General features: G+C 52.3%; 1 protein-coding gene across 1 annotated transcript; it reads left to right on the top strand.

Moving 5' to 3' along the window:
* Positions 1-4,309: 4,309 nt before the first annotated feature.
* On the top strand, positions 4,310-6,629 carry MRPL17 (mitochondrial ribosomal protein L17). The gene is made up of 3 exons (XM_056848212.1): positions 4,310-4,483; positions 6,057-6,125; positions 6,348-6,629. Exons 1-3 carry the CDS (start codon positions 4,310-4,312, stop codon positions 6,627-6,629), a joined length of 525 nt encoding a protein of 174 aa, XP_056704190.1.
* The last annotated feature ends 11,838 nt before the right edge of the window (positions 6,630-18,467 follow it).

Below are 18,467 nucleotides of genomic sequence, written 5' to 3'. Positions count from 1 at the left end.
CCCCTAGCCCTAACCCTAACCCAACCCTAACCCCCTAACCCAACCCTAATCCCAACCGCAACCCCAACCCTAACCCCCTAACCCTAACCCCTAACCCCCCTAACCCTAACCCTAACCCCCTAACCCTAACCCAACCCTAACCCCAACCCTAACCCCAACCCTAAACCCTAACCCTAACTTCAACCCCAACCCTAACCCTAACCCCTAAACCATCCCCAACCCTAACCCCTAACCCTAACCCCTAACCCTAACCCCCCAACCCTCACCCTAACCCCCCTAACCCAACCCCCCCAACCCTAACCCCAACCCCAACCCCTAACCCCAACCCTTAACCCTAACCCAACCCCTAACCCTAACCCAACCCCTAACCCAACCCGAACCCTAACCCAACCCAAACCCTAACCCAACCCCTAACACTAACCCTTAACCCTAACCCAACCCCACCCTAACCCTAACCTAACCCTAACCCAACCCTAACCCTAACCCTAACCCCAACCCTAACCCAACCCTAACCCGAATCCGAACCCTAACCCTCTGCCGATAGAGGAGGAGGAGGGCAAAGAGGGCGAGGACACTTTCCTGGCTACCCGGAGCCTGGGGGTGTCTTCGGTCATTTCGATGTCATCAAGTGGGGAGGGGGAGGAGAGCAGGGATGAAGAGGAGGAGGACGAAGTGGAGGGGGAGGCTAGAGGGGATGGAAGGGATCAGGCCATGGACCTTTCCGTCCGGGCGGGGGCTGGCCCTACAGATAGCCGGAGGAGAGGGAGTAAGGGGAGTAAGAGGAGGAGGCGGGTAATGGAACGGCAGGTGTGTGGCAGGGGGCGGGAGGAGTACAGGGCCCGCCTGCGGGCTATGAGCCTTGTCGCCCTACTGAAGGTCACCAAGTCCACCAATTGGGAGTTGGAGGGGGTGCAGTGGAGTCTTAGCGGCTTGGAGGGGACAGAAGACTGGCCCTCGGAGGAGAGGCGGCGCCAATTGTGCAGAAGGTTCGAGGTGTTGCAGTTGGAGTACCAGGACATTGTGGGCGAGCTGCGGCGCAGGCGGGCAGAAGAAGGGGTGTCGGGGTTGTCGGCATTGTCGGGGTGGTTGGAGGGTTCAGACAATGAAGACCCTTCTTCCCAACAGTCGCAGCAGCCGCAGTCGCAGCAGCTGCAGCAGCAGCAGGCATCTGAACCTGCTGGGCAGGAGGTGGAGGAGTTGGAGTGCACTAGGAGAGGGACTGGGCCTGGGACAGCCGAGCTGGGGCCTGGGCAAGAAGCCAACGTGGAGGTTGGCAAGCCTAAGGCTCCTGATGAACATGAAGACGGTGGAGGTCGTGGCGGTGGTTCTTGACCAACCCGTCAGCAGTACCAGTGGGACTGGTAGTACCAGTAGTGCCACACTTCCCAATGGGGCCATTTGATAGGGCAAGGGGTGGGAATATCGGGAATATCGGAAAAACCTGAGAAATCAGCAGTGGCTGAACATGGACTGACACAAACAGGACACAGGGTCTTATTCCAAGACACTGAAAGACTGGACAATTCTACCAACTATTTTGTCAGATTGCACAGAGAAGCCACTGAAATTCATAAACATCAGCACAACTTTAACAGAAAAGAGTTTAAGAATGAATAAGGCTTGGCTTCCTGTCCTGAAAACCTCCAGACTAACAAAGACTACAGTCCACAATAGCCATTTGGATTTCACACATTAACAGATCACTTCAGGATACAATGGTTCCAAATTAACATACCACACCCTCATTAGCACATTATCTTGATACTTACAGGACAATGATTAGCACATTACCTTTGATACTTTTTGCAGGACAATGATTCAGCTCAAACCCAACCCCTTTCTGACTATACATTACTCTTCCTACACACTTGACACTGAGAAACACTGTCCTTCAGTGTTACTCTTCTGAAGATGCCTGCCACAGCTGCTGGCGAAACGTCAGGAAAGAAAATACCAAGACCACGGTTACACAGCCTGGATAACCTACAGGAACCAATTCCTATGTGTGTTTGTGTGAATTGAGCTCAAGCTTTTTTTCAAGCATTCTGAGAAAGTTATTTCAAGTATTATTTACTTTAAAGCTCATGTAATCAAATTTGTTTGAGAAATGTTAGGAGACTTCATTTTCACATCTGGTCTTTCAGTAATCAAATGATTAATCTTTATTTTATTTTTATCATCTTGCCTAGAGTTGTATCTTTTTTTCCAGTAAAGACCATTAACTGGATTAAGGTTTCTGTCTGGTTTGCTGGTGCAAAGGTGAACACAGAACTCACTTAGAACTACTGTGCTACTGCAGATAAGTTGCCCCCCTTACCAGGTCTTATCTGTGTAGATCCTTTTGAAGCCTCTGCTGCTACCTGGCCAGTGAGAACAAACTCTCACAACATCAGTGGTTCAGACCTATGAATAAGAGGTGGGGTCATTGTCTTGTTGCAGAGGTTGTGGACGAGTCGCTGCAGTGGGGCAACCTCCACGTCCTCAGACGGGGGTGAGGGACACAGGGGATGGGAGAGAGGCCTGGGTGGTGGAGCGACCTGGGTCTGGCCCCGGATGCTGCGGCCCCTGTAGTCCCCATGGGGCTGGGGATTTAGATCCACTGATTCTACTGTGTGAATTTTTAATTTATTCACTGCCTTGGTGGTCCTTATGATGGCAGAAAGGTGGGATATAAATTTTGAAGAATGACAATAAATTATTTTATTTTTTTTAAATTAGCCACCTGTCTTCCTCATGGAGCTCAAGGCAGCTTACGCAATAAATAAAATACATAAAACTAAAATTTTAAATTACAATTTAGGACAACTTTAATCAAATGCAGCCTTAAACAGTGCACTCGGGTCATGTTTCTATGGTTCAGTCTATTGGCATTGGTGGGACCTGTGATTTGATGGTGGACTTTGGTAGATTCCATGCAAAAATTAAAGGCATCAATAAGGATACATGCCTTGGATTCATAGAATCATAGAGTTGGGACCACCAGGCTCATCTAGTCCAATCCCCTGCACAAGGCAGGAAATTCACAACCTCCCCCCCCCACACCCCCAGTGACCCCTACTCCATGCCCAGAAGATGGCCAAGGTGCCCTCCCTCTCATCACCTGCTTAAGGTCGTAGAATCAGCCTTGCTGACAGATGTCCATCTAGCCTCTGCTTTAAAACCTCCATGGAAGGAGAGCCCACCACCTCCCGAGGAAGCCTGCTCCACTAAGGAACCGCCCTGTTAGAAAATTCTTCCTAACGTCTAGACGGAAACTCTTTTAATTTCAATGCGTTGGTTTTGGCCCGACTTTCTGGGGCAACACCACGGAGCACAGGATCCAAGGCAATTCTGGTGCAGTCCATCGACATGTTGTGTGCATTTACAGTGAATGAATGTCTGTGGAGCCCACGTAACCATCATGAACTTCCACGAGCACCTGTTTTTCAGATCCACTCCCCCCCTTGTTCCTGCGAAGTGCAACGTAGCGCTGGGTGTGTTCCTGATACCATCAATGTCTTTTGTGGTTCAGTTTCTGACACGTAACTTGAGGATAGCTTTTGGTGGTTCCGCAGGGATGAAAAATAGAGGATCCGGTGTCTGCTCCCCTCCCCCTTTTAAGGAGCTTCTATCCGGCCTTGAGAGGCTTTGGTTTGCATTCTACTTCAATATAAACAAGGTTACTTTTTAAAGCGGCTTACTAGAGCCGAAACGTAAAGGACGGTTAAACGTGGGGTGCTGCAAACGAGGCGCCTGTTTCGGGCGGGGCGCGTTTCTCATCCACGGGCCACGGCGGAGGAATCAGGCTGGGCGGCGCCGAACAGCCCACGCGCCTTGGGACACGCCCCGCCCCGCCCCGCCCCGCCCGGCAGCAGCAGCTGGCCGCCCCTTCCGGATCCGGGAGCTGCTGCCGCCGCCGCGGAGCTGGCCCCAAGGGGACCTGCGGACCCCCCTCAGGCCCGCCGCGCCCCCACTGAAAAAGCACGGAGGGCCCCGGCACGCCCGGGCCCTTCCAGAGGGCGCAGCAGGAGGGCCCGCCCCACCCCACCCCACCCGCTCTCGCGGCCACCGGCCGCTCCCTTTCCGCTTCCGTCGCCCCTGCGGCAGCTCTTCCGGGGCGGGGCTTCTCCGCCGGCCCCCGCCGGCCGCCGAGCTGAGCTCGAAAGGGCGCGAGAGGAGGATTGGGCCGCGCCTCTGACGTCAAGCGCCCTCCCGCCAATCACGGGGGGGGAGGAGGACGGGGCGGGACCTGGCGCCGGATTTCCTGGCCGCCGCCGAGCGGGTCTCTTGCGCCGGCGGTGCCGTCCTGGTCGCTGCCGCCGCCGCCGCCATGCGGCTCTCCGTGGCGGCCTGGATCTCGCACGGGCGGGTGCAGCGGCGGATGGGCTACGGGCCCCGCTCGCGCCTCGACCTGCTGCGCAACCTGGTCACGGGCCTAGTGCGGCACGAGCGGATCGAGGCCCCCTACGCGCGTGTCGACGAGATGCGCTTCTACGCCGAGCGGGTGAGGGGAGGGGAGGGGAGGGGGGGGAGGGCGGACCACCCGCGGCTGCTTGAGCGCCTGTCGGTTCGTCTGGCCGACGCTGAAGCCTCATGAAGCCCCCCGGGGGGGGGAGGAGGGGAGGGGGCTTCCGCGAGCGGCGGGCCCTGGGCGGTGCTCTGGTTGCAGTCAAGCGGCTGGCTTGGGCTGGCAAGACACGGCTGCCCCAGCGAAACCCCACACACCCTTTATTTTCCTAACTTGGGGCAGTTTGCCCCACTTATCCGTTATATTTCCTCATGTCGCCCTGTTGGGACAAGTCTTCATTTTATGATAGCTAGAACCTCCGGGTTGTATCATGGTAAAAGGATGGGAACCATTCTGGGGTAGCCGCAATGCATGATCCTAATGCACCTGCCGTTTATTGTGGGGATGCTTTGGCGAGCCTGCCGCCTGGGAGCGTGCAGAAGGTGCCAGCTTCAGTCCCCGGCAGCGTCTCCTCCAGTTGCAAGGGCCAGGCAGAGGTGATGGGGACCTTTCTCTGCCTCAGACCCTGGAGAGCCGCAGCCAGCCTGAGTACGCAATACTGACCTTGGTGGTCCAAGAGGCTGATTCAGAATAGGGCAGCTTTATGTGTGCTGCTGTAAAAGATTATCCGTCAACAGGCAAAATCACTAAGCTGGCCATTTAATAAAAGGGGCTTTTGCAAGAGCTTAATCTGTTTTGTGAAGGGATCTGTGCCTCGGAATACAAGACAGCAACCAGCTGGGTGCATGCATGTTGTGTTTAACATCCACCGCAGTAGCGTTTTCAGCATGATTCATTGTTCCAAAGGGTTGCTACAGTGCATTGAATAATGTTAAGTTGAGCGGTAACACTGGAGTACCTCGCAAGATTGTCATAAAATCCTGACCCTGCTTTCCTATAGGCAATTGTAAGTTTGTCTCTGCAGCCAAGACAAAAATTTGGTATCAAAGCAACCAGGAAATCCAACTGTATCAGAGCGGAACATGTTCTTCTGCAACCGTTATACTCTTAAAGCATAGAGCCTCCCTTATGCCCAACTGTAGCAGAACTCCTGTGTCATGCCCTGCGAAAAGCACCAACCCCCGAAGACCGGGGGGGGGGGTATTCTCCTCTTACCAAGCAGACCCATCACCCTTGCTGTGTCTCCTAAGTGGCACTGCATGTGCTATGCCAGTTAACCGTCCCTCCGCCTCATGCCAGATCCCCTCCTCAGCAGAGGCACCTGGTCCCCATATTTAGTATTAATAAACACAAAGAATGTTGGTTCTTGTAGGTTATCCGGGCTGTGTAACCGTGGTCTTGGAATTTTCTTTCCTGACGTTTCGCCAGCAACTGTGGCAGGCATCTTCAGAATAGTAACACTGAAGGACACTGTCCTTCAGTGTTACTACTCTGAAGATGCCTGCCACAGTTGCTGGCGAAACGTCAGGAAAGAAAATTCCAAGACCACGGTTACACAGCCCGGATAACCTACAAGAACCAATAAACTCTGACCGTGAAAGCCTTCGACAATATTACAAAGAATGTTGCCTGTGACATCCCTTCCCTTTTTATGTTTTCTTCTGTGCAGCTAATTGACTATGCCAAATGTGGGGACAACGATCCCAAAGCCATGCGCATGGCCAACTTCTGGCTGACGGTGAGTCCATAGCACTTATCCCTCTTGTGCAGGGGCCAGAAGTGGCTCAGGCGGATCTCTTGAAGAGGAGAGACGCCAGGCAGAAAGCGAGGCTGATTGTGCTCCTTTAGCCTCTCTCTGAGGGTTCCTGTGGGTGGAAATGGAGAGGTTTGGTTGGTTAACCAGGTGCGGAGGAGGAGCTCGTGAGCAAATGGACAGCATCTTTTCTTTGGTTTTTTTCAGGAGAAAGATCTCATCCACAAACTTTTCAAAGTGCTGGCTCCACGCTTCCAGCCTTATTCAAGGAACTACACTAGAATGCTGCAAATTCCTAATCGTGACCACATAGATCGAGCCAAAATGGCAGTCATTGAATACAAGGGGAACCCTTTCCCACCGCTCCCCATTCCACATAGAGACAGTGAAAAGACCCTGGTGAACCAGCTCCTGAAAGGTTATAAGGACGATGTGCTCCAGACCAAAGGAGCCCACCTCCTAGAAGGACAAGCAGGCACAGCGGTGTAGAGATGCGCTCCCATCCTTTGTGAGGGAGACAGCTGTTTGCTGTGTGGCAAGGCTCCCCTTGCCTTTCATGCAGTCTGATGGCTGCCCTCTTGTACTTGGTACAATCACAGCCCACCTACTCCCCCATGAGGAATGTCTCCTGGTGACCTGGCCCTTTGTTTTGTGGGCAGCAGGGGCTGACTGTCACATTTCCATTTGACCAGCCTTTGATGTGGAAGGTTCTGTCAATAAACGTAGCCATGGGGCAGACACATTACTCTCTACTCTCCTTTTGACCTTGGACAGAGTGCTGCATAACCCCAGAAGACTCAGTAAGGAATTACTGTCTTTACCCAAAAGGGAGATGTTCATGAATATAAGATGGCTCTCGTAAAGAAAAAGCTTAATATAAAAACAGATGGTCATGAATTTAAGATAACCCTCCCCCCCAGAGGCCGGCCAGCCAATGGTGTCATCCTCCAACCAGCCTGTCTTCCCAGCCCCTTCCCTGGGGACACCATGGCAACCACAGCCTCTGCGCCTCTCTCCAAGCCACAGAACATCAGTCAGCGTGACATGGCACTTCCCCACTTCCCTCTGCATGTTCTGCCTGAGCCAGGAAGTGGGAAGAGAGTGCGCCCCACAGCTGGATCGCAGAAGCTGATTCCAGCCCCCTCCCCAGCTGATGGAGAGGCTGGCCTTTCTCTCCCTCTGTGATCTTTGGCCAAGCAAAAGTGCACCCAGCCATTCAAGCTTACAATCTGTTTCCAGCCCTCCCCCCCCCCCCCCCGGCAGGTGGAGAGGCCAGGCTCTTTCTCCCTCTGCACTTTGTGGCCGAGCCAGAAAGCATGAAGGAAAAGAGTCCACCAGCAGCACTTTCCAGCCAGCGCAACCAAATTGCACACCCTCTTGCCTCTTCCTGTAGGTGCAACAGAGAGGAAGGGTGGCTCTGGATCAGCTAAGTTGAGGGAGTGACAATGTCCCCCACGGCAGACCCCCACCAACCGTAAAAAGGGGATAGCTTGTCACTAGGGGTATGTGGGGGGAGGTAGTTGTGAATTTCCTGCATTGTGCAAGGGGCTGGACTTGATGGCCGTGGTGGTCCCTTACAACTCTGATTCTATGATTCTATATTTAACATTAGGAGTTTTGTTACACTAGGCATCACCTTTCAGTTACCAACAGTGAACTTCATTTACCATGTTGTTGCTCACTCAGACAGTTTAGAGAGATCCTCTTCACAATCTGCCTTGGTTTTCACCTTCCTGAATATCTTGGCCCCTATGCTGCTTGCCCCAAATTTTAGATTTATGAACAAATTAAATAGCACCAAACCTTGTGGGACTCCACTGCCCACTTCCCTCCGTTGTGAAATCTGTCAGGAAACCGTGCTGACTTGGCAGCTTCCCAAATCTTTTAAATGGGCATGCTTTAAGGGAAACACAGAAATTAACGGAGCCGCTTTTGTGCTAGAAGAGGCCAGGCACCCCACTGGCTGGATGGAAGGAGGGAGTGAGCATGGAGTGAGCTATACACTGCCAAGTCTAAGCCAGAGGTCAGCACTTTAAATCAGAAATCCAGGGATGCCAGGAAGCAACTGATTGCTTGAAATGGGGCCGTTTGTGTCCTTTGAGTTTTGCCTTTCAGTTATTAAGGAAGGGGAACAATATGGCTTCTGGGGTATTTGGCAGGCAGCTTCAAGATTACTTAAAAATACCTCCCACACCTCTCTTTTTACTTATGGTGGTTTAAAAAGCAAATTAATAATCCAACAAGTAAAACCCCAGACTACACAAAGTGTGGAAATACGAGCTGGGTGCACCACCATTTAAACTAGCAGCTGCAGTCCAGAATTCCAAGCCCACACTGTCTCCGGGCGTAATGGGTTACACTAGTTCACTGACCCTGAGCCGTGTCAGTCTGGCATGGGCCTACCCTGCAAGGGATCTCCTCCCTTGCTTGCTCATGAGAAGGCAATGAGAGCACCTTCTGCAGGGTTTTATCAATCACCCCCCACCCCCGAGTGTGGACGGGTACTCTTTTCCCACTCTGCCTGGTGTGCTAAGCCTTTCCAGGGAGAAGCCCTCTCCTCCTCTCTGGGGCTCTGTGGTTTGCCATCCTGTTCCCACTCTGGCTAGAGATGCTGCCTGCAGGCCCGGCCTGCCCGTGCAGCTTAATGGGAAACAGGAACATCCTGGGGACTAGGGTGGGACTCCTGACACACGCCTGGCTGACCACTTCCTCTCTTAGAAGGTGGAGGAAACAAGAGGACTGGCGAGTCTGGGTCTTCATCGTCATCAACAGGGAATACCGAGGTGAGAATAGTGGGTACCTTAGGGGAAAGTGACCATGTAATGCTGGAATTCTTGATCTTATGGGCAACTAAAGGTGAGTGTAGTGAACCTTGAACTTCAGGAAACCTGATTTTCACAAACATAAGAGAAATGCTATGTACGATCCTATGGCTAGATAATCTGTTAGAGAAAGGAGTCCAAGATGGGTGGGACTTCCTGAAAAAGAAGCTTCTAAAAGCACAAAGGGAGACTGCAGCCAAGAAATCAGAAGGAGACTGAGACTGGGAAGGGCAGCCATGAAGGAGCTAGAAAAGATCCTTAAGTGTCAGGATGTGTCACTGGCCACCAAGACTAGATTAGGTCATACCATCGTATTCCCTATTACTATGTATGGGTGTGAAAGCTGGACAGTGAAGAAAGCTGATAGGAAGAAAATAGATTCCTTTGAAATGTGGTGTTGGAGGAGAGTGTTACGGATTCCGTGGACTGCCAAAAAAACACACAAATCAGTGGGTTATAGATCAAATCAAGCCTGAACTGACCCTAGAAGCTAAAATGACTAAACTGAGGCTATCGTATTTTGGTCACATCATGAGACGACAAGAGTCACTGGAGAAGACAGTCATGCTAGGAAAAGTGGAGGGCAGCAGGAAAAGAGGAAGACCCAACAAGAGATGGATTGACTCAATAAAGGAAGCCACAGCCTTCAATTTGCAAGATCTGAGCAAGGCTGTCAAAGATAGGACATTTTGGAGGACTTTCATTCATAGGGTCACCATGAGTCGGAAGCGACTTGATGGCACTTAACACACACACAAAAGCACAGTTGCAACCAAGGTCAGTGGCAAACGGGGCATCTAAAGTCAACGAAGTAGCTGCATTAATTGCTGGGTGATCTGAAAAAGAAAAAGGATGTGTAGAAGGAAAGGAAGGAAGGACAGGCCACCAGGGTCCTGTACCAGGGAGCAGCCTGGATTGGTGGAGTGCCAGCAACGGTAAAGCTCAGATTGAGAAGAGACTGGATGAAGGCAGCGGGAAGCCTTATCATCACACTGGCAAATGACACGGAAGTGGGAGGGACAGATAGAAATAAAATTCAGAATGTTGAAAAGTAGAGAGCTGGAAACGAAGTCCTCAGAGGAGGAAGGGCTGGAGGAACTGGGCAGGCTGTGTGGGGGAGGGAGTCTGAGCTCTTCAAATCCCTGGAGGGCTGTCCCAGGGAAGAAGGCAAGGACTGCGGCTTCAGAGGGCAAGGCTAGAACCAGTGGGCATCTGATACGAGATTGCAGTTGAACATTATAAGAAGCTTCCTAGCAATAAGAGTGGCCTGACAATTGAACCAGTTACTGGGGGGGGGGGCAGCTCTTCCCCATTAGAACATAAGTGTGAGGGTCTCTGTCTATGTGTCTCTGCTTCCCATCACCTGCCTTGTTATCAGTGAACTCGTAAAAGCAGTTCACACCTTCTGGTCTCAGGCGCCAGGCCTGATTGCCCCTAGTATCTTCCCCCCCGCTGTTCTTCCTGTCAGTACTCCCTCAGGCCGATGCGGCCTTGGAAGTGTGATAGCTTCACCAGACTTCCTGGGACTCGTCTGATGTTTTGTATTATGCCAAGCTTGTAACTTCCCATAACAATAAGTGTGAACCCCAGTGCCCCAGTGCCCTGGAGTCAATATATTCTGTAAACCCGAATAGCCCCTCACTTGCAACTTTCTACCTGTGCCTGTCTCATCTCCTGATGTCTTCAATAAATCCTTTGTTTCTTTATCAACGTCTGAACATTTGATTTGGAGAAGTAAACTCAGAGAGAGGGGATCTCTCACATTAAGTTGCAAGTCTTTGCCTCTCGGACTGCTGCTGTACCTTTTGGGACAGAATGCAAGGCGACGAGGAAAACACCCCTACTACCCCTGACGCACCGAATGAACCGGTGGTGCCGGAGAAACCGGACCCCAAGGAGGAGGGTGCCAAGCCAAAGAAGCCTAGGGATCCCATCCCCGACCAAGGCCGGGACGGACGTCCCCGAGGACTTTTTAACAATTGGCTGGACTCCCCCAAGGGTTGGTCTCTCTCCCGAACCGCGGCGAAGGATCGCCGGTTGGCCTTCCCCAGCACGGGACTCGAAGGGGACCCGGCACGCAAGGAGGCCCTGATGGAGGAGGAACGCAAGCAGTGGCAGGAGGATCGCCAAGCTATGCAGGAGCAGATGGAGACCATGCAGCGTGGGATGGGTGAGATGGCAGCGGCCCTGGACGCGCTGAAAGTGCAACCGCCCGCCGGCAATCTCCCGGACGGAGCACCGGCAGCCCCTCCCGCGCCTCCTAGCCTCCCGTCCCGTCGGGACCTGAAAGTCACGTATGACGGTTCAGGGGACCAGTTGACCTTTTTCATGGTCCAAGTGGACATTTTTATGCGAGAACAAGGCCGAACCTTCACTTCCGAGGAGTCCCGGGTGCAGTACGTGGCTTCCTTACTGCAAGGGGAGGCGGCCGCCTGGATGGTGTTGCAGTATGAACTCCGCTCGCCGGTGCTGCGAACCCTGGACGAGTTTATGGTAGCACTCCGAAACCGCTTTGAGGACCCGACTCTGGGTGAGCGGGCTAAAGCCTCCCTGATGCAACTGCGCCAAGGGACCAAGTCGGTGGCGCAGTATGCAAGTGAGTTCCAGTCATTGGCCAGCCGAATCCTGGACTGGAGTGAGGCCACTTTGGTACAGTGTTTCAGGGAGGGCCTCAACCCGGACCTCCAACATTGGGCCTTTATGCAAGGGAACCCCCCGGATGTGGAAGGTTGGGTTCGCCACGCTGCCGACATCGAGAATCGCAAACAACTTTTGACCTTGTCCAAACAACGCATTGGACGAGACCCGAGACCCCGGAGCGACCGGGGCCGAGACTTCCGACTGGGGGGCAGCGGGGGTCCCTCGGCCGCTGAACGCCGCAAGCGTTTTGAGACCGGTGTCTGCCTGACCTGCGGAGGTAAGGGACACTTTGCGTCGCAATGCCCCTCTCGTTCGGGCCGTCCCAACCCCCCACGCCAAGCCCCGACCGAACCACAGAAGGCGGCCGCCGAGGACCAGCCCCGCCGCAGGAGCGGACCACCGGGCCGACGTTCCGGCGCGCCCTCCGCTCTCCATGCGCGCTCCCAGGACGGGGTCTCCACTTCTACTGGCCCAACGGGGTCCCGGATTACAAGTACTACTTTTGATTCGGACGGGTCCCCGACCGCCACCACTCCTTCCCCCTCTTCCAGTGAGGAGGAGGAGTGGGAACAGCCGGCAAAAAACGCCGTCGGTCTGCTGTAGAGGGGGCTCCGCAGCAGACCGCCCCTGTTGTTGTGCAAGGAGCTCCACCGATGGTAAGCGCCCAAGAGGACAATGTATATGTGCGTGTTCACCTTTCCCTACCAAAAGGGGGTCCCAGTTTAGAATTCCCCGCTTTGGTTGACTCGGGGTGTGCCCGCACCATGATTAGTGAGGACACTGCCAAGAAACTGGGAGTCCGGCGCAAGCGGCTTCCGGGACCCCTCCGCTTTTCCCAAATGGACGGGAGTGATTTTAAACGGGGCCCGGTGACCCACAGAACTGCAGCCGTGATTATGTCCGTGGGGGAACATTGGGAACGCTTGTATTTTACCATCGCCCCTATAGTAACCCCTGTGGTGTTAGGAATGAACTGGCTACGGGGACACAACCCGTCCATCGACTGGGTTGAACGGGTGCTCTCGTTTCCCGAAAACCCCTGTAGATTACATGACAAGGAACGGGTTGTCCGGTCTCCGGCCGCCGCTGTGGTAGGGTCCCCCCCCCCAGCCACCGTTCCTCCTCAACTGCCCACTGAATACTCGCAGTTTGCGGACGTCTTTGATGTTAGGGAATGTGACGAACTACCCCCCCACAGAGAGACGGACTGCGCCATCGAAATTGTGGGGGAAGGCAAACTGTCTAAAGGGAAGGTATACCCCATGAGCCCTAGTGAAAAGGCGGTGTTACGGGACTATCTGGATGCCAACTTGGCGAGGGGTTTCATACGCCCTTCCAAGGCTCCTTATTCGGCCCCAGCCTTCTTTGTGAAGAAAAAGACGGGAGATTTAAGACTGTGCATTGACTTTCGTAGGCTAAACGCCGTCACCCAGTCTAACGCTTACCCTCTCCCTCTTATTCCCGACCTTCTAGCACAATTAAAGGAGGGCCGAATCTTCACCAAACTGGACTTAGTGGAAGCATACCACCGCATTCGCATTAAAGAAGGAGACGAACCCAAAACAGCCTTTTCCAGCTGTTTTGGAATGTTTGAATACCTAGTCATGCCTTTCGGACTTTCGGGGGCTCCCAGTGTGTTTATGCAATTAATTAATGAGGTTTTACATGATTTGCTGTTTCGGGGGGTGGTGGTATTTCTCGATGACATCCTTATTTACTCTGAAACCATGGAAGAACATGTGCGCCTAGTGCGAGAAGTGCTCCAGCGGCTGCGGGAGCACAAACTATATGCTAAGGTGTCCAAATGTGAATTCCACCAACCTTCCATTACATTTCTTGGGTACGTGATTTCCCACCAAGGGTTAGAAATGGACCCCGCAAAGGTCCAGGCGGTGCGGGATTGGGAACCCCCCACTACCCGCCGCCAGCTTCAGCAGTTTTTGGGATTTGCTAACTTTTACCGCAACTTCATTCCCAACTTTGCCCAAGTTGCGCTTCCCCTCACTGCCCTGTTGCGTACCAAGGACAAGGGGGCTAGCGCCGCGCTTCCCTCAGCCCGTTTGCAATGGTCCCCCCAGTGCCAGCAAGCTTTTGAACGTTTAAAGCTGCTTTTTTCATCCGAACCCGTTTTGGCTCACCCGGATTGCACCAAGCCTTTTGTGGTGCAAGTGGATGCCTCGGATGTGGCCATGGGCGGGGCCCTATTGCAGAGGGATGAAGGGGGGCGGTTGAGACCATGCGCCTACTTCTCCAAGAAGTTTTCCCAGTCCGAAATCAACTGGGCTATTTGGGAGAAGGAGGCGGCGGCGGTCAAACATGCCCTCACCATATGGAGGCACTTTTTAGAAGGTGCCGAGCTGCCGTTTGAAGTGTGTACCGATCACAAGAATCTCGAGGCTCTCAAGGGCGCTAGAAAGCTCAACGCCAAACAAATTCGGTGGGCCCAATTCTTCGCAAAATTCCGGTTCACCCTCAAGCATGTCCCTGGCAAAGAGAATGCCCTAGCCGACGCTTTGTCACGACTTCCCCAGTATCGCAACGATTTCGATCGCCGAGTCGACTCCCTGTTCACTCCCGAGCAGCGAGGGGAGGTTCCTAGCTTAGCCGTCACTACCCGGTCCCAAGCCCAACAACCAGACACCCCCCCTACGCTCAAAGGTATCCCGGAAGCCTTCCAACAGCGGCTCCGGGACGCCTCCTTACAGGAGGAGGAGCACCATCTCCTCCCCACTGGCTTGGAACGAACCAACACCTGGTGGGTGCAAGGGGGAAAACTATATGTCCCATCCTCCCTTCGTAAAGAGGTATTGGGACTTGTACATGGTGCCAGGTTGGCGGGTCATTTTGGTTTCATAAAAACTCTTCACCTGGTACGGAGGCAGTTTTGGTGGCCCGGTATGAGATCCGATGTAGAGCTGTACGTGCGCAGCTGCCCCACTTGCGCCACAGCTAAAAGACGGATGGGAAAACCCCCAGGGCTTCTCAAACCGCTTGAGAACCCCTCCCGTCCCTGGGAAGTCATCGCCATGGATTTTATCACCGACCTACCTCCTAGTCGGGGAAAGACGGTTCTCTGGGTAATCACGGACCTCTTTTCCAAACAGGTCCATTTCGTTCCATGTGCAGGTCTTCCTTCAGCCCAGGGCTTGGCTAAACTGTTCGTCACACACGTCCTCAGGCTACACTCGATCCCGAGGAAGGTCCTCTCCGACCGGGGGGTCCAGTTTGTTGCCAAATTTTGGCGAGCCTTCCTAAAGCTAATGGGGGTGGAGGAACAGGGCCTTTCTTCCGCCTATCACCCCCAGACGGATGGTCAAACTGAACGAGTAAACGCGGTGGTAGAATGTTATTTGCGTTGCTATGTAAATTTCCACCAGGACGACTGGGTCGACCTGCTGCCATTTGCCGAATATGCGTACAACAATGCGCCTCATTCCTCTACCGGCTTTAGTCCCTTCCAAGTAATATACGGGACGGAATTCGGTCCTTTCGGTTCCGCTCCCGTCACGCCTGAGCTCCAGTCCACCCCTGATCTTCAGGAGTGGATTCAGGTAGTCAAATCTACCTGGCCATGGCTGCTCAAGAATCTTGAGAGGGCAAAAAGCAAGTACAAGGAACAGGCAGACAAACACCGATCTCCGGGATGGGAACTTAAGGTGGGAGAGCAAGTCTATCTATCCACTAAAAACCTCCGCTCTCTGCGTCCCTGCAAAAAATTGAGCGACCGTTATGTGGGACCTTTCCCCATTACCAGAGTAATCAACGAGGTTACCGTGGAACTGGAACTCCCAAAGACCCTCAAGGGGGTCCATCCAGTCTTTCATATAAGCCTCCTCTCCTTATGTGCCAGCTCCCCAGTTCCACCCCCCTCCCGCACACGAGATTCCTACCGTGGTAGGGGGGGATACCCATTTGGAAATATCCAAGGTTTTAGATTCCAAATGGAAGAAAGGGAAACTGTTTTACTTTGTTCGTTGGAAAAACCTTGGGTCCGCTCACGACGAGTGGGTGGCCGCACCCCACATGGCGGCCCCTCGCTTGATCCGAGAATTCCACCTCGCTTATCCCGATAAGCCTCGCCCTCTCGAGGACCCTGGAGGGGGGCCTTAAGGGGGGCAGAATGTGAGGGTCTCTGTCTATGTGTCTCTGCTTCCCATCACCTGCCTTGTTATCAGTGAACTCGTAAAAGCAGTTCACACCTTCTGGTCTCAGGCGCCAGGCCTGATTGCCCCTAGTATCTTCCCCCCCGCTGTTCTTCCTGTCAGTACTCCCTCAGGCCGATGCGGCCTTGGAAGTGTGATAGCTTCACCAGACTTCCTGGGACTCGTCTGATGTTTTGTATTATGCCAAGCTTGTAACTTCCCATAACAATAAGTGTGAACCCCAGTGCCCCAGTGCCCTGGAGTCAATATATTCTGTAAACCCGAATAGCCCCTCACTTGCAACTTTCTACCTGTGCCTGTCTCATCTCCTGATGTCTTCAATAAATCCTTTGTTTCTTTATCAACGTCTGAACATTTGATTTGGAGAAGTAAACTCAGAGAGAGGGGATCTCTCACAATAAGAAAGGCCCTGCTGGATAAGACCCGGGCCCATCAAGTCCAGCAGTCTGTTCACACAGTGGCCAACCAGGTGCCTCTAGGAAGCCCACAAGCAAGACAACTGCAGCAGCATTGTCCTGCCTGTGTTCCACAGCACCCAATATAATAGGCCTGCTCCTCTGATCCTGGAGAGAATAGGTATGCATCATGACTAGTATCCATTTTTCCTAGTAGCCATGGATAACCCTCTCCTCCATGAACATGTCCACTCCCCTCTTAAAGCCTTCCAAGTTGGCAGCCATCCCCACATCCTGGGGCAGGGAGTTCCACAATTTAACTATGCATTGTGTGTAGAAATACTTCCTTTTATCTGTTTTGAATCTCTCACGCTCCCGCTTCAGCAGATGACCCTATGTTCTAGTATTATGAGAGAGGGAGAAAAGCTCCCTGTCCACTCTCTTCATACCATGCATAATTTATAGACCTCTTATCATTTCTCCCCTTAAGTGCTTTCTTTCTATGCTAAACAGCCCTAAGGGTTTTAACCTCTCCTCATAGGGCAGTTGCTCTACCCCCCTGATCATTTTGGTTGCTCTTTTCTGCACCTTCTCAAGCTCTGCAATATCCTTTTTGAGGTGTGGTGACCAGAATTGTACACAGTATTCCAAGTGTGGTCTCACAATAGATTTGTACAAGGGCAGTATGATATTGGCAGTTTTATTCTCTATTCCTTGTCTAATTATGGCCAGCATGGAAATTGCCTTTTTCAAAGCAACCACACAATGACATCTTCATCAAGCTATCCACTACCACCCCAAGATCCCTTTTTTGGTCTGTCGCTGCCAGCACAGATCCCATCAGTGTAAATGTGAAGTTGTTTTTTGCCCCAATATGCATCACTTTACACTTGCTCACATTGAATCTCATTTGCCATTTTAATGCCCATTCCTCCAGTTTGAAGAGATCCCTTTGGAGCTCTTCACAGTCCGTTTTTGTTTTATCCACCCTAAATAATTTGGTGTCATCTGCAAACCTGGCCACCTCACTGTTCACCCCTAGCTCTAGGTCACTGATGAACAGGTTGAAAAGCACCGGTCCCAACACAGATCCCTGAGGGACCCCACTGCACACATTCCTCCATTGGGAGAACTGAGCATTGATTCCTGTTTCCTATTTTTCAGCCAGCTCTCAGTCCATAAGAGGACTTGTCCTCTTATCCCATGACTATGAAGTTTGCTTAGCAGTCTGGTGGGGGATTTTGTCAAAAGCCTTTTGGAAATCCAATTAGATAACTTCCACAGGCCTATTTCTGTCCTCACTGGAGGTTCTCTAGCAGAAGCTGGGCAGCCACCTGTTGGGAGTGCTTCTGTTTGAATTCCCCGCACTGAGCAAGAGGTGGTTGGGCTAGACAGCTTCTGAGGACCTTCCAGCTCTGTAATTCTCTGACTATACAACGATGTTCAAAAGCAGCTGGATTTTCAGTTTCTGAGCTCTGCATAATTTTTAAGGATTTATTGAGATTCCATCTAGAAAAACCTTGATTTAGCACAAAAACTTCCACAGGAACAAACCATCTGTATTTAAAAAAAACATTCTTCATTAGAACAAAATGCAGATAAAAGGCCACCTACTATACAAGAGCCAGGAATTAGTACAGCAGTTTGCATAAGAAGGTCAAACACGGCTTTCCTCCTCCTTCCCTCCGCCTCTATCACTGGAGGCTTCCATCATAGGCAGTTTGGAGCAGAGCACAGGGCACACGTCAGACTTCATCAGCCTTTTTTCTTTTCCAGCTTATCTAAGGCAGATGCTTGTTTCCTTGGTAACACTGATAGTCTTGTATGGGGAGACCTAGCAGCCATCTCTAGTATCCATCAGGTCAAGCCTCCTGTGGTACCTCCTGGCAGCCTAAAGATGGCCAGAACTGGCACAATTGTCAGCTCAAGCAGGTGTAGACCAGTAAGTGCCAGTTCCTGCCATTCTGTTGGTTTCCATATTGAGAGAACAAAAAGGAAACATAATCCTAGTACATGGGGTCAGGTTTGTGAAGAAGGGCAGTGTTAGCTCTTGCAGGTATTTAGGCATCAAACTTCAGCAGTTTCCACACAGCCCCTGAATAGCTGTGCCTGTTGGAATTTCTAGGCAGCTGTGCTTTTTTACTGGGGGGGCATGCACAGTTCATCCTTTCAACAAATTGTGGTGGGCTTGATTTGCAGCTGCCTGTAGGTAAAGAAGACGAGATCTGTGAATACACAAACGGGGCCACCTCCACAGCTCTGCCACTCATGGGAACCTCCCTTTGCCAGGCCAGGTAACATGCATGC

This window comes from Euleptes europaea, chromosome 4 (assembly GCF_029931775.1).
Source record: "Euleptes europaea isolate rEulEur1 chromosome 4, rEulEur1.hap1, whole genome shotgun sequence".
Taxonomy (NCBI): domain Eukaryota; kingdom Metazoa; phylum Chordata; class Lepidosauria; order Squamata; family Sphaerodactylidae; genus Euleptes; species Euleptes europaea.
Note: the sequence above shows the minus strand (reverse complement) of the source record. Positions and strands in the feature narration are given on the sequence as shown.

Coding starts and splice junctions, on each gene's coding strand:
- MRPL17 (XM_056848212.1), top strand. CDS start 4,310: ATGCGGCTCTCCGTGGCGGCCTGGATCTCGCACGGGCGGGTGCAGCGG. Junction 4,484..6,056: donor TGCGCTTCTACGCCGAGCGG/GTGAGGGGAGGG, acceptor TCTTCTGTGCAG/CTAATTGACTATGCCAAATG. Junction 6,126..6,347: donor TGGCCAACTTCTGGCTGACG/GTGAGTCCATAG, acceptor GGTTTTTTTCAG/GAGAAAGATCTCATCCACAA.